Consider the following 15,000-nt stretch of genomic DNA (forward strand, 5'->3'; position numbering starts at 1 on the left):
TTATTACGTGGGTGACGCTTAAACCAGGTTATTATAAACTGTTTCCATGAATTCTAGTTGTCATAGTAATGCAATAATGGATAAAATTGCTTGAATATTTATGTTTAATTATATACTTCCAATACATAGCCTAATTTCACCAATTTCAACGTTTTGTGTGTAGTCTTATACCCAGTTTGGAGGGTCAACACATACCGAATGGCAACAGAGAGAGAGAGAGAGAGAGAGAGAGAGAGAGAGAGAGAGAGAGAGAGAGAGAGAGAGAGGAGGAACGAAGAAGAAAAGGGATGGCGGTGGAGGGGGGGGCGGGGTTGGGGAGAGGGTAGGTGGAGCTTTATACGCGTGTTCGTATCCATTTTCTGCATAATGGAGTTTTGTCTCTTGGTACAAGGACAAGTGTCGTTATTCTTTACGATTAGTGATTCACGATACCCTTATAAATTACGGCACTGGGTGTAATGCACTATAAAAACAAAATCTCGTTCTGTTAAGAGTGTTCGTTACAGAAATAGGTATTGCCCAAAAACCTGCTTGCACTGTCTCTGAAACCCATAGTAGACATGCTGCTTAGTTGTCAATCAAGTTTTTTATTTTTAACCAAGTATTTTTTACAAGCTAGCTATTGAATAAATTTGTATTTTTCTCAGTCAAAACATATGCCCCTCAATGCTAACTTTTTTCCTCTTTTAACGACTTTCTGGTCATGTTGCAAATTCGGCCCCATAATTTCTTATGGTGCGAAAACAGACAGAGGCCCATGGACGGGCCGAAAAACGATTGCGTCACACTACGGCGATAATCCAGCAGTAAAACATCTTCATATATCCAAAAAGTAAATAATAAAGATATATATGCGCATTACGATTATAACAATTACATGTATAGCTGATAACAATCTGCATGAATAACTGGTAAACTGTTCTGCAATGACAGTTGAGTATAGCAATTATTTACAATAGGTACGAAAGTCAAGATGTCGTGACGTCATAATACAGAACTTGAAAGAACGTTCTAATTCAGAAAAATAATTAGGGTAGAACATCACAGCAGGCCAAGCAGGCCACCTACAATCAATGCAAGCCACCCTCCGAAAAAGTACATTATAACGCGTCCTGACACCCGAGATGGGCCATCGTCGCGACTTGTTGTTGGTGAGAAACGGAGCTAAAGACCTCTACTCTCCTTTCGAAGTAAGTATTTTCTCCAAAGTTAGAAATTAAGGCCAAATTTTAAGATTTAAACAGAGGGTACTGAAAATGGCGCCCACGGCAGTGGAAATCTCACCAAAACGCTTTAGAAATTTTTACTTACAACTAAAAATGTTTCGAAGATTGACGCCATCTCGATGTTTACGGAGTCGCTTGTGTCAACAAACTTTCCATTTCCTGTGATAAATCCGCACACCACTTGTACCCACAGACGCTGGAGCACTTTTATCACAACAATCGAAACACGATTTCTCACCAACAACAAGCCAGGCGTAAACAGCTGTTTGGGTAGAAGATGACGAGAAGCGTGCTCTTGGCTAATTTTTAAATAAGTAGTAAAACATCAATATTTTACATATTTATGATGATTAATTTGAAAATATTCGTTATTGAAAAAGTAACTCGACTCTGACTCAAATTTAAGTACCTAGGAAGTAGGTAAGCAAGCTACCTAGCTAGCCTACTTGTCAAATCAAACGTACGACACAATCGGCCTGCCAAAGGCTTAAACATCATTTAAAATAGGCCCATGACAATCTCCAATTGTTACTTTTATATTTCTTACAATCACGCTCACCTTAAAAGTACAATTAGTCCTAATTGAAATTAAATTTAGACCTAAAAATGGATACGATTGCCAACAACCTGTCGATCAACTCCACCATACTAGCCACAGTAAGCCTACAAAACGCTTAAATACCATTCAAAAAAGCTAATAAAAATCTCCAGGAACTAAAGTTACGCGTTATACAATCAACCTTACCTTAAAATAACATTTTATGTACAATCGGTTTAAATTAACCGTGGACATGACAAGTAGACAACTTTGCCGCGTCCATTGTTTACAAACGGAGACGTGAGGTCGACACAAGCCAATCAGAGCCAAGAACCGACTGACCAATCAGAGTCCAGGAAACTGAAAGCTCTGTTTTTTTATCATCAACAGAGAAGAACTTAAAATATTATTAATAATAATAACCTTTATTTCAGCTCAGGGCCATATACATGGAATAGTAGGTATACAAAATACAGACAGTAACAGTAACATACACAATCTAGATACACGTGACAATTTAAATCAATTGGCCTTCAACAACCTTATGAAGAAAATGAAAATGATATTGTTGGAAAATGGCTATTTAATGAAGAGCACATTGAAATAAGAAAAGAGAACTTAACTAACATGTGGGAAAAAGAAAAAAAATAGAGCTTCACAATGAAAAATAACTCTGGCGATTAAGAGGAGCCGTTGTAAAGACATTGCCTCAACACATACCAACCAATCATCGTATCACTGTTATTATATATTTAAAATCATTCTTGTCAGATTATGGGTAATTATTCTAACTTGGCACACAGCATTATTTGCACATACTTAGATGCTCGTTGACTGTAAGGCCATTTGCTGAAGTAAAACCTTTAGCGATGTTTATATACAGTGATTAAATTGACCATATGTTATCACGGGGCCCATACAGAGAGAGAGAGAGAAGGGCGGGTGTCTTGATATAACTTGGCTTTTTAATCTGGACATTGGTTTGATTTCTTTAATATTGTAACAATTCTCTCTCTCTCTCTCTCTCTCCCTCTCTCTCTCTCTCTCTCTCTCTCTCTCTCTCTCTCTCTCTCTCTCTCTCTCTCTCTCTCTTTAATTTTCGGCAACTATTCAATTCATGGAGTGATGAAAACAATAAACTTTTCATAATTTATTAAGTTTAATGGTTCACATTTTCGACTTTTTCTCCGAAACAACTCGACCAATTTCTACCAAACCTGGCACAATGCTTAATTGGATATTGAAGTTTATTAGTTTGTTGGGCCATGTCCCTTCTATGAGAAGATAAAAGCATAAATAATAAAACAAGGGGGTTTATTCAAAAGCCTACTCTAGAATTTAAAAGGGACAAAAAATTACATATATAAATGTTTTAATATGCAGTGTATATATATATATATATATATATATATATATATATTATATATATATATTATATATATATATATTATTTCTAATAAAAGTAGCCCATAAAAAAATGATAAGGGTAGATTTTACAGCGTTATACAGTATTTCGGAGACAACTGAATTCTCCCTGAACAATTTAGTCATATAAGTATATCATTACCTGCTTATTATAATGTCAGAGGCAGTTAAATGCAGTTGAATGAAGGCCTTGAGTAACTACTTAATTGAAGTCCAGGTCCTCGTTTTGTTAGAATATCGTTGTCAATCTTACCTTTCATTCACGGTTTGTATATTGTTAAGAATGAATAAATTACTTCATCTCATGTTACTTTATCTTATCATAAGTCTTATCCGACGCTCCGTAGTAAATGCACACTGCAAAGTCTACATGAGTAGCCTACCCTAATTGGGCCTTTTAAAGACTGAAGTAGTAACTAAATTCTTGACAGTTAATGTTGAATCTAGTACTAACTCTTTCTGATCTTTAAACACAATTAATTCTGACTCTTATTAGATTATGAAGTCATATCTTACAACAGCTCTCTTGTTAAATATCAAATATATTGAAGATTAAAATGGCAATTTACATGCTATAAATAAACAAGAACATGTTGTCAGGCAAAGCAATAAAAATGACAATTCTTGCTCAAATTCATCTGTTGATCTTACAACTTGGCATCACAGCAACTATTGCCAACAGCCCCCACAAAATATGTATGTATATTTATATCTTTCCTATGCACCTCTACTCAATATTATAGATGATATTTTTGTAATATAACAGTAACGAAATCTTTATGATTGTGAGAAGTCAAGTTGATCATCTAGCACTTGAAAACTAAAATTTTTACCAAGTATACCAATCTTAATCTTTCAATTTATTTTCCTTATTTCCTTCATGGCATTGCTTATTCATATGTTCACTGTACTATTTATTGTACGTCTCCTTTGTCCTATTTTGTTTCAACATATCTCTATTATGAGATTTTCTTTGTACCTAGCACTTCCAGTGGGATGTCCTGAGCATGATGATAATCAGCTTAGTTTAACCCGCTTTATGGTCCTGTAACCCGGACTTATGGCGCTGTTGCTATTTATTCCCATTACATATAATGATGATGATTCGGGTTAGGGCGATTTTCAGCTTCCAGTGCCCAGCCAGGAACGGAACCGCTGTAACCAGGGGACTGCTGTACCCTCAAGTGGTTTGAGTAGACCACAAAGAAAAATTCTTAATTCTCATTGAGCTGGACTGAAGGAATTGTTTTCATGAAGATATATACAGTATCTAACAAATTCTAATATGGTCTAAGCTTATCAATTAAAGAAATTGAAAACATTGATGATTTTTATGTGATTTCTATATGAAATTGCCGTTTAGAACTTCTCAATCAATTCAAAAATATTGATATTTATGCGATTGCTATATGACATTGTCATCTAGAATTTCTCAATCAATTCGTTTGAACCAGAAAAAACAAAATAATTATGTGGTGATGATGTGCCTTTTCTACATTCTACAGGCCAGTTCAAGAGCAAGAGCTTGTGTAATTATAATGCTGGCTTATATTAAACCATGACCATGTAGATTAAGCTAGCCTTGTGCTGGCACAGGCTCTTGCTCTTCAGCAGACTGTAAAAACAGCAATGACAACATTCCCTTCACAGCAGATACAGGCAGTCCCCGGGTTACGACGGGTTCGGCTTACGATGTAAAGCGCTTTTCAATTATATTAATCCCAAATTATTTCCAGGGTTACGACGCATGTTTCAGGGTTACAGCGCCTACAACGCTGATCTGCCAGAAGAAATATGACACCAATAATGCAAAATAATCAATATTTGAAGTTTTTTTTATGAAAAATGCAATAAAAATGCATTTTACATAGTTTTTAATGGACCTAAAGCATTAAATGTAAGGTTTTCTTAGGATTTTTGACGATGTCCCAGCTTACGACAATTTTCGGGTTACAACGCGTCTCAAGAACGGAACCCCCATCGTAACCCGGGGACTGCCCATATTGAATATTTATCTCATATCTAAAGATTAGATAAGTGTAAACAATTCAAAGATGCAATAACAGAAAGATTATATTAATTTTTTAAAAGAATGACACACCCTAAACTAATTTTAATTCATTATTCTGACAGTGTCAGATTCATTCATAAGGTTTTTTGTTTAATAGAAGAGGCTTTATTGGTGCTTCCCTGAAGGGATGCTTATCTTTCACTCATGATCTTATTAAAAAAGTGATTACACCGATATTTACATTTGTTTTGTCTGCATTCTCATATACCAATCTAATGGTTACATAAGAATTATTCAGTATATTTCAGCATTTACATTTAAGATACTTAACTTGTTGTGCATGAATAGTTTAAATAAAATTGTTTTGAAGCTTCAAGAACAATTCTAATCAATGAAGTGATCATTTAAACTCAGTTTTGAAGCTTCAATAGAAATTCTAGTCAATAGAATTATCATTAAAACAGTTTTCATTATTACAGTATTTTCTGTTAAAACTGGTCCTTTCCAGAAATAAAAACCCTTATTTGTAAGCAGCAAAATACACACAACATAAATATGGAACCATCAGTCTTAGTTGTATGGTAGGTATACCATTGTTAGAAACTTAACCAACCCTAACGGTAAAAGCTGACCCAAAAAACACCTATAACTTACTTTGTTGACCTCATGTCATTCCCAAACTTCACGATTCCCTGCACTGGGATACAACTGCATTTGACAGCTGTTTATTTGCAAGACCTTTGATTCTGAGTAGCCTCTTCTTTAGCATATAAAAGAAGCGTCTAGTTCTCCCAGAAACTTTAATCTTATTCTTATGAATTTCTGTGTACGTAGTGACAATGGTATTGTTACCATTACCATTATAATAACCTTTTTGCAGTTTAAATTATATCGTCTTCTTGGAGGTTTTTCATATGCATATACGTACAGTATATATGCATAATACTATACATACTGTGTACTTATAAAGTACATACATGTACACATTTCGGTTCATATCCTACAAGTTATTTTGGAGGTATGTGCTCTACTGATTTTATAGGTAGGCTATAAAATCAATTCTGAACTCAAATAAGAGTTGTACAACAAATCTAAGCATATTGAATATTAATAAAGTTCGGGTAATTATATGCTATTATCAGTGGACATATACTTTAGTGCTCTTTAGTTTAACAAAAGGAATAAAGTTCCTACACTGGGCTAGAAAAATTTTGTGACTAGAATACCTCCCTAAGCCAGAAATATGTATGTAGCTGCCATTAAATCGACATATGTATTTGTGCATTTTCTTGATGAATTCATATCTTAGATGACCCTCTTGATTTGGGAGAAAACATGAGTGGAAACATCCTCCAATGATCATCAATTCTTCTCTTCTTCTCCAGTTAATTAGATGATCATCAATTCTTCTCCAGTTACATTACATGATCATCAATTCTTCTCGTTACATTACATGATCATCAATTCTTCTCCAGTTACATTACACATGATCATCATTTCTTAAGGTACCAAAATGTTTGGCATCTGGTGGAGCTCACGTAATGAACAAGCATGTACCATTTTATCAAATTCTGTTCACCCCATCTTTTAAAATATCCTTGCAACACACACATCCAAACTACGATTGGATATTAACCTTGCAACTTCAGCAGTGATGGAAAAAGAATGACACTTCTATTCAAGGATACAATGAACAAAACACAAGTCATTTAAAAGGGCTTTTTATTCAAAATAAACATCTCTTTTCCTATATACATTTATGAAACATTTTCCAGACATTAAAAAAATGCAGACAACATGTCTGATTGTCAGGCAAAATCTTTTACTGACATACAACAGTTCAAAATTCAAAACTTTTATTCTTTTTTTTTTTTTTTAAGATATGTAGTCCATTGATTTTTAAGGGAATGACAAAAAAAAAGTTGCACCACAGCAGCTGCAATGTCTGTTTCCGTACCTGCAACATTTCATTTCCAGACTTTGCCTTAACAGTGTGAAGAACTCGTCACACATACAATACGCTCATTCTCTTGGCTCAGATGAGGTTTAATGTTCATTCCTTCTCTGCCTGTGCCTTTGTAACATATTAGGAAGCTACAATATTACCAGTAACTATTTCATACATAAAATTCCACAAAGGAAGAAAGCAAGATGCAAGATCTGCTTTGGCCAACTTTCAGTTACACTCATTTGTATAGTAAACCATGACAGCAGTTTTTAATTTTTTAAGTAACTGTATAAGAAATAGTTATTATTACAGTAACAGAAAATATGGTAAGCACAAAGCTCCAATAGCATAACAATTTGAGTTGATGCTAAACTTAAAAATGCTAGTTTCATAAAATACTGGGGTTAATCACATAAAAATCATTAACATACAAACAAGTACTCATGTCTAAATATAAAGGAAAAGAAACTTATGTAGATCCCTGCAAGATTCTTAGGATACATTTAATGTAATGCTCTTTTCAATTATTCAAGAAAAAAATTCAGTCACCAGATCGTGCGACGACTGTCCATCATTTGCTGACTAAATGATGAAAATTATTTCTGTAATACTTCTGCTTCTAATGCATATTCAATTTGCAGATCAGTTTTATAATGAAAGAATAACAATCCCAGATTTGCTATGACTGATATTACATCCAGACAAAATACAAACATATGGCATATTTTCCATAGTTTGTCATGAAATGTAACAATGGTAGCATAATGCAATAAACAGTAGTATATGATGCAACTCTTAGATCTTCCACTAGCTTTTTGCATTGAACACACTTACAAAAATGAACTCATCTGAAGTAACATTTCAAAACCAGTCCTTTTCATTTTAGTAACTTCAAGAAAACCTTGTCAGTTCACCATTACACAGACACTTCACAATTAGTCTTCACAAGACAATTCTTGAAACATCACTTAACCGCACTTGTTCTTACACCAGACAGCAGCAAATGTGATGCACAGTGAAACAGTACTATGGATACTGTATAAATTAGTTCTTCAAAGGTAAAAGACTTGTCTAAATCACTGAATGAAGTGTTTACTTATAAAAATAACTCATTGTGGTTACCTCACCTCATAAAGGAATAAAACTGGAATCTAAAACTCTACGTCGCGACTTTCGTAATATTCATCGCAGTCGTCACCACCAATAATCAAGTAGTATAGCAACACACGTTCATCCACGAAAAGAACAGGAATGAAAAGTAGTGATTCATGCTTGAAACAATGCGATGAATCCCTCCCATGCACACACACACATATAAATATACAAACAAGATATATGACGATACAATGTACGGCACCCAATACTTTATTTAAACCTATATTTTTTAAAATACTTTAAAAAAAGGATATTGTAGAAAAATCCACTACTGCAATAAAATGCACAGTATATCCTCCTTACACGTCAGGAATATTAACCATCTACTTTTTCATGCTTGAAGAACAAGTTAATCCTGGTTTTCTGGATTCAATTTCAATTAATACATCCTTGAACTTCAAAAGGAGAAACACTGACATGCTGATATCTAGGTGCCTTTGCTAGGGTCACCTTGTGACTAAAATTTTTAGATATCCACAGAAAAACCTCGGATTGACACTAATTACACTTGGATGCAGTTTTCAAAACTGAAAGTTTACTGGACGTACCAGTAAAATCCAAAGTATCTTTGCCCAATATGACTTTGAAATGCTGATGAAAAAGCACTAAGAACTGACTGCACTGATGTTTAGTACAAAAAAGAATTCACTTCCTCACAAAATCTTATACTGTGCTGTATGCTGCATGCCTTTCAAGTGTCCTTTTGCAACGTAACTACTGTACTTCATGAGCATGTGAAACAAAACTAGTTTTCAAATGATGATGAAAGATGATGATGTCTATTGCAACAATTTAAACGTGGAAGAACGAACATTATGCTCCTTTGGCTATCATCACAACGTACCGCAACGTCCCGAACTTGACGAAGCGTCACATTTTACTTAAACCGGAAGCTACAAAGCTACTATAGTATGCACAAAATGTATTGAGAAAAAGAGATCAATAATAACACGTACTTATTAAAAAATGGTGAATAATCTCTTCGAGTCTTAGCCTTCTCTCCTCTTACAAGAGGACTGCTCAACACGAGAGAGCAAGGCTGGGGTAAAATGGATGGCACCGTCACTCTTGTCTGTTGGTTACGACACTTATTATACATCAAATTCCTTCACTTGGAATAGTCTCTTTAATGTTTGGTCTCTGAGAACCAATGAGTGTCTGTCCCCATTCTAAATAGAGAACTGTTAAAACACACCTTAGTGAAGACAATCACAGCTTGAGAGGTCTAATCTTGCTACAGAATTCAGCCGTAGTTTTGTCATTTACTTTTCAATGTACTGCCAATCCATTCAAGTCCCTGATACAATCTGAAAAATAGACAGGACTCCAGTAAACATTTTTTCTTTTCTTTCATTATCATATGGGATAAATGGTACATTTAAGGCTTTTTCTGTCTTACACTATGATTTTTAAGGCTCTTGGTTTCTGTTGAGTATCCAATTACCTTTGATTTTCAAGACCTATGGAAACTTGGAAATTATGTACACACATATCACTGAAAAAGCTTCCTTTCAATACATCAAATAAGCAAACGAGTAACAGAAGGATGCTTATTAAAGATTACTATAAAACAATCTTAAGACTTACCCTTCTCCTGTTAGAGCACAGCAACCCTGAATTTGCCATTTGTGTTTTTTAATGGACGTCAGGTTAAGCAGACGGGATATTTCTGCAGCCGTCATCGATCCTTTGATGTCCTGCTTGTTAGCATATATAAGAACAGCTGCCCGAGACAATTCTTCGTGCGCCAGCATTTTGTAGAGCTCTTCTCGAGTGATGCTCAGCCTTTCGCGGTCTGTCGAGTCTATGACCACAATAACAAACTGGAAAGGGAGGGACAGGTATGTAAAATGATACCTTAATTGACTGGTATTAAAAAGGACCTATTTGTTGTGTGAACTCAGCTTTAATCACCATTTCTGATTCACATATGGAAAAAAAAAATAATACAAGTTCACTTAATAAAACACCAACACAGCTATAATCCATCAACTTGGCCACTATTTTCTATATGTTCTCTATCAGATCATGAATCTGCTTCTCAGCCTCAAATTACTGAATAGGTGCTGTCAACAAATACAGTTCTCTGATCTGAATATGTGCTGTCATCAAATACAGTTCTCTGGTCTGAGAACTGACAGCTTTGATACCCACAAACAAATTAATAAAAAAATAAATATCACTTTTAGCTTGGAATCATAACTTGAATACAGACACAACCCTATTACTAACATTCAAACAACGTAGTATAGTGTACTGAAGAGACATACAATCGGCTGTTCTGTCCGGAACATAGCTCGTTGATAAGTAGGATGGTAGGGTGATGTCTGTACAACTTCAAAACCTAACCAATATGCAATTAAAATAATTATGTAGTATACATTTACTTACGGTGCGGGCACACATGTATACCCTATAATTATCTGATTCTTCTTAGAAATTATATCATTATAAATGATTACATGAATAACCCTGGGAATACGTATATGGATTAATCGAAAAGTGTAACAGCATTCATATGGATCGTGTTGAGAAAATTACATTAAATCGCCTTGCATCACTGCAATAGTACATTACACAGATAAAAATGCTGTTAACTGAATCCAAAGAAAATTAAGAAGACAGGTCAATACAAAAAATTGAATAAATCCTCCATATTCTGTAAACCCAATGTCCTGTATCAATGAATGAGAAGACATGTGCTACAATATCTCAGGGCCTTGAATGAACAGGATCTGCATAAAAAATGTAAATTTCATTTGAACATTTGTACATTAGTTTACACTCCCAAAATTACTATAAGAGGCATGAATCTAGAAGTCACATTATGAAAGCACTTAACATAACTTCTGGATATTAATAGTTTTATCAGTTTCAAAATTTTTTACTACTATTTTTATATGTACATTAAACTCTACTTAGCTAATCTTCAGTGAAGTAACATAACTGTGCTACCTAACTGCCACTTGCATAGCAAAATACTAGTTGCTTTTACTCAAAATACACAACATTTCCAGGATTTCTGATGATAATTTTTTGCTATTTTTCTATACTATATTTAAACCAGATTCATTCAATGTCTAATTCAAACATAACAGATATGTCCTTCTGAATTTGGGGGTTAATGTATTTGTTGTCATTTTTGCAGAAATCAGTTGAGCAATTTAGAAAAAACTGTACTGAGAGAGAGAGGAGAAGGGGAGAGGAGAGAAGAGAGAGGGAGAGAGAGAGAGAGAGAGAGAGAGAGAGAGAGAGAGAGAGAGAGAGAGAGAAGAGAGAGAGAGAGAGATAGAGAGAGAGATGACAGAGAGATATGAGAAGAGAGAGGAGAGGAGAGAGCAGGAGAGAGCCCTTTTAGAAAACCATACGTAAAAATCAACCTTGAATTCTTCTTCCACTTTTGTTAGATAAAAGCTGCAGTGTAGAATACAGATCAAAGACCAAGCAACACACCAAACACTGACCAGACACAAGACAACTCACCTCTGTGTTAGTATAGTAGGTATTCCATGCAGAGCGGAGGGATTCCTGGCCCCCCAAGTCCCACATGATGAAGTGGAGGTTCTTCCAAACCACCTCCTCAACGTTGCTGCCTATGGTTGGCGAAGTGTGCACAACTTCGTTCATCAGCAGCTGGTACAGTATCGTTGTTTTGCCTGCATTGTCCAGACCTACCATGACGATCTTGTGCTCTGTAAAATGTAAATGAATAGCATCAGTTTTTAGGATGCTGGTCAAATTTTAAAAAAATCACACATTTTTGGTAATTTGTATTTTTCCTAGCTATTCTTACCTCAAACTACTTTTAATAGGAGGATCCTGGGATGTCAACCCCGGTACCGACCAGAAACATCCGGATATCCCTTCCACACCAAGACACCGAAGCGTCAAGATACATGCCCTGAGGGTCAACGGCCATGCGACCCAAGACCCAGGTCGTCAGTGCTTTCCACCTCCTAAGGCTCTTGCACTAAGGTACCAGGGGAAGGTTGGGAGAGCCAGAAACCTAAAGTAGTTTGAGGTAAGTATAGCTAAGAAAAATACAAATCACCAAGAATTTGTGATTTGTTCCGACGCCATATAATTACCTCAAACTACTTTTAATAGGAAACTTATCCATTAGGAGGTGGGGGTAGCACAGGGAGGCATGACTCCCAGAGAGTAGTTAGTGGAGCAAACGTTGAAGTCCCAGCCCTGCTCGTTAGATACGTGGGGCTGGGAAGGGGCCGTCTATGCCGCTGGCTGGTATGGGAGAGAGGATACCAGATAAACAGACATAATAAGTAAGGGTTTGCTCCATCTAATGTAATTTGTACAGTCTTACCTGAAGGTTTGGTGGATCCTATGTATCATGCAGATAGACCCAGGGATAAGGGTAAGGTAGGGGGAAAGGAATACACATTCATACAGCCACTTACACCCTCTGGAGTCCCCATGCCAGGTGGGGGTTCAGATCTGCTGTTGGGCAGCCACCACCGGCCCAATCGCGAACGAGTCGAGAGATTTGCGGGTGCAATTCCATAGGTAGTGGGCAGTGAATGTGGACTCTGTTCCACACTCTGGCCCTCAGGACCTGGTTGACTGCCAGGTTCTTTGAGAAGGCTAGGGAGGTGCCAATGCCCCTGATCTCATGGGAGTTGGTGCTCTTAGGGGGAGGTTTACCCATTCCTCCGTAGGCCCTCCTGATCGTCTCCCTTAGCCAAAAGGAGATAGGGTTCCTTGAGACTGCCTTCTTCCAGCCAGTGGACACAAAAAGGTTTCTAATACTTGGCCTGAACTCGGCTGTCCTGCTGAGGTACTTCCTTACTGTCCAGACCAGGTATGAGAGATCTTGTGGGTCACCTGATCTGGCTATGGCCAGAATAGAGAATTTCTCAAACCTGGCATCTGACACTGCTGGGTTCTGGGTCTTAGCCACGAAGGAGGGCACATATTGAAATTTGAGATCCTTCCACCCTTTCAAGTGCGGGACCTCACAAGCCAACCCATGCATCCAAGCAAAAGGCCAGGAGTTTGTCCCTCTATTTCTCCGGTGGCACCAGGAGCCCCGCTAGAATCAGGGTCTCGGGTCGAAACCAGTGGGGCTGTCATAGGACTCCCACTGGCCAAGCCCTGCACCATGATCCCGACAGGAGCGGGCAAACAGCGTTGAGGGGTATCGGACTCTATCAAGCGAAGGGCAAACACACACACACACACACAAGGGGGGGAAATTCTAACACACAAAGGATATGGACAAAGCGTAAGATCGGGTCAATACCGCAGAGAAGCGCTGACACGTGTGAATGTGTCGGCGACCAGGAAAGCACTGATGACCTGACCTGGGTCTTATATCCAGTGGCTTGGTGTGGAAGGGATAACTGGATTTTTCTGGTAGGTACCGGGATTGACATCCCAGGATTCTCCTATCAAAAGTAGTTCGAGGTAAGTACTATAGGCGTTGGAACAAACTGCAGTGACAAAGCAAGCAACTTACTTAGGCTTGACAATATAACACTAATGAAGCATATTGGACCTAGAACTCTAACCCAAGTCCTTGGAAGCAACTAGGCTTAAGGCCTATACAGTATTCAATACAAAATAATGCAGTGTTCTCAAAAGTCAAGAGTCGGACATAACCTTTATATAGATCAACCACAAATAGAATATCAGTTATGGTTGGGAGTTGATCTTATATACACCATCACCTGTAACAAAGGTTGAGCATACACAATGGCAGGGACGAAGCAACTGGTGAAGGTCAACTTCTAATTAAATAGACTGAAACTGATTAACACAAACCAGTTACGATAACTGAATTCAGAATTCAATAAAGCATACGTATAAGTTATGAAAGCAGGTCACCAATGACTTTAGTCAAGATCAGTGATGGTCAATTTTGAGTAACAACAATTGAGTCACAATAACTGAGACAAGTCTGGTTTAGCAACTTTTAGATATTATTATTATTATTATTATTATTATTATTAGCTAAACTGCTTCTTTACAACAGTTGGTATAGCAGCGGGCTACTACATAGCACATTTATAAACCACAATGGTAAAGAATAATCTGTTAAAAGTAATTAAGAAAAGCAAACAAGTAAAAAAAACAATATGAATATATCTATATACTGCGTGATAAAATTCATTCATTCATATATAACGTGTGTAGTACATAATACTGTAGAGAGAGAGAGAGAGAGAGAGAGAGAGAAATAAAACATTGTTTAGGTTCGAGACAGAACAAAGGTACAAGAGTACTCTTGTACTCGAAAATACCGAGGCTTTTCGAGGCTTCAATTATATTGGGCCAAACGGCCTCTCAGCTCTTGTTTCCCTAAAGTCTAAAAATGCCTAGCCTATGCACTACTGAGAATCTCCACGTACAACTCATCTTTCTACATCAGTCTAGTCACGTCACAAGAAGAAGAAGAAGAATTAAATGTATTCTAGATGCAGTGGTTCCTGAGAGACTTGTAAACACTGTCTTCTGGCAATCGTGACGATGCTTAAATGTTTTGTTGTCAAAGGCTTTCGTGGAAACTTCGTCATTGAAATCGTTGTGTACCCAGCTGGTTTAGAGAGAGAGAGAGAGAGAGAGAGAGAGAGAGAGAGAGAGAATGAGGCAATTACGAAATCACGCAAGACCATGCATGGTATCTTTCTGTGACTGGTTAACGTCCTGAGCAGAAGAGATACTCATTTTCACAGTTAAC

General features: G+C 36.8%; 1 protein-coding gene across 2 annotated transcripts in view; it reads right to left on the minus strand.

Moving 5' to 3' along the window:
* Window positions 1-6,905: 6,905 nt before the first annotated feature.
* Window positions 6,906-15,000, minus strand: part of LOC135203638 (ADP-ribosylation factor-like protein 5A) — a 70,910-nt gene continuing 62,815 nt past the window's right edge. The window contains exons 1-4 of one of the 2 annotated variants that reach the window (XM_064233475.1): window positions 14,672-14,695; window positions 11,787-11,995; window positions 9,891-10,126; window positions 6,906-9,610 (exon numbers count right to left, since the gene is read on the minus strand). In XM_064233475.1, coding sequence (XP_064089545.1) covers window positions 9,562-9,610; window positions 9,891-10,126; window positions 11,787-11,981 — 480 coding nt within the window. In that variant the 5' untranslated portion in view covers window positions 11,982-11,995; window positions 14,672-14,695 and the 3' untranslated portion in view covers window positions 6,906-9,561. Of the gene's footprint in view, window positions 9,611-9,890; window positions 10,127-11,786; window positions 11,996-14,671; window positions 14,696-15,000 lie in introns of those variants that run through there. The other variant, XM_064233474.1, reaches the window with a different exon arrangement.

This window comes from Macrobrachium nipponense, chromosome 36 (genome assembly GCF_015104395.2).
Source record: "Macrobrachium nipponense isolate FS-2020 chromosome 36, ASM1510439v2, whole genome shotgun sequence".
Taxonomy (NCBI): Eukaryota; Metazoa; Arthropoda; class Malacostraca; order Decapoda; family Palaemonidae; genus Macrobrachium; species Macrobrachium nipponense.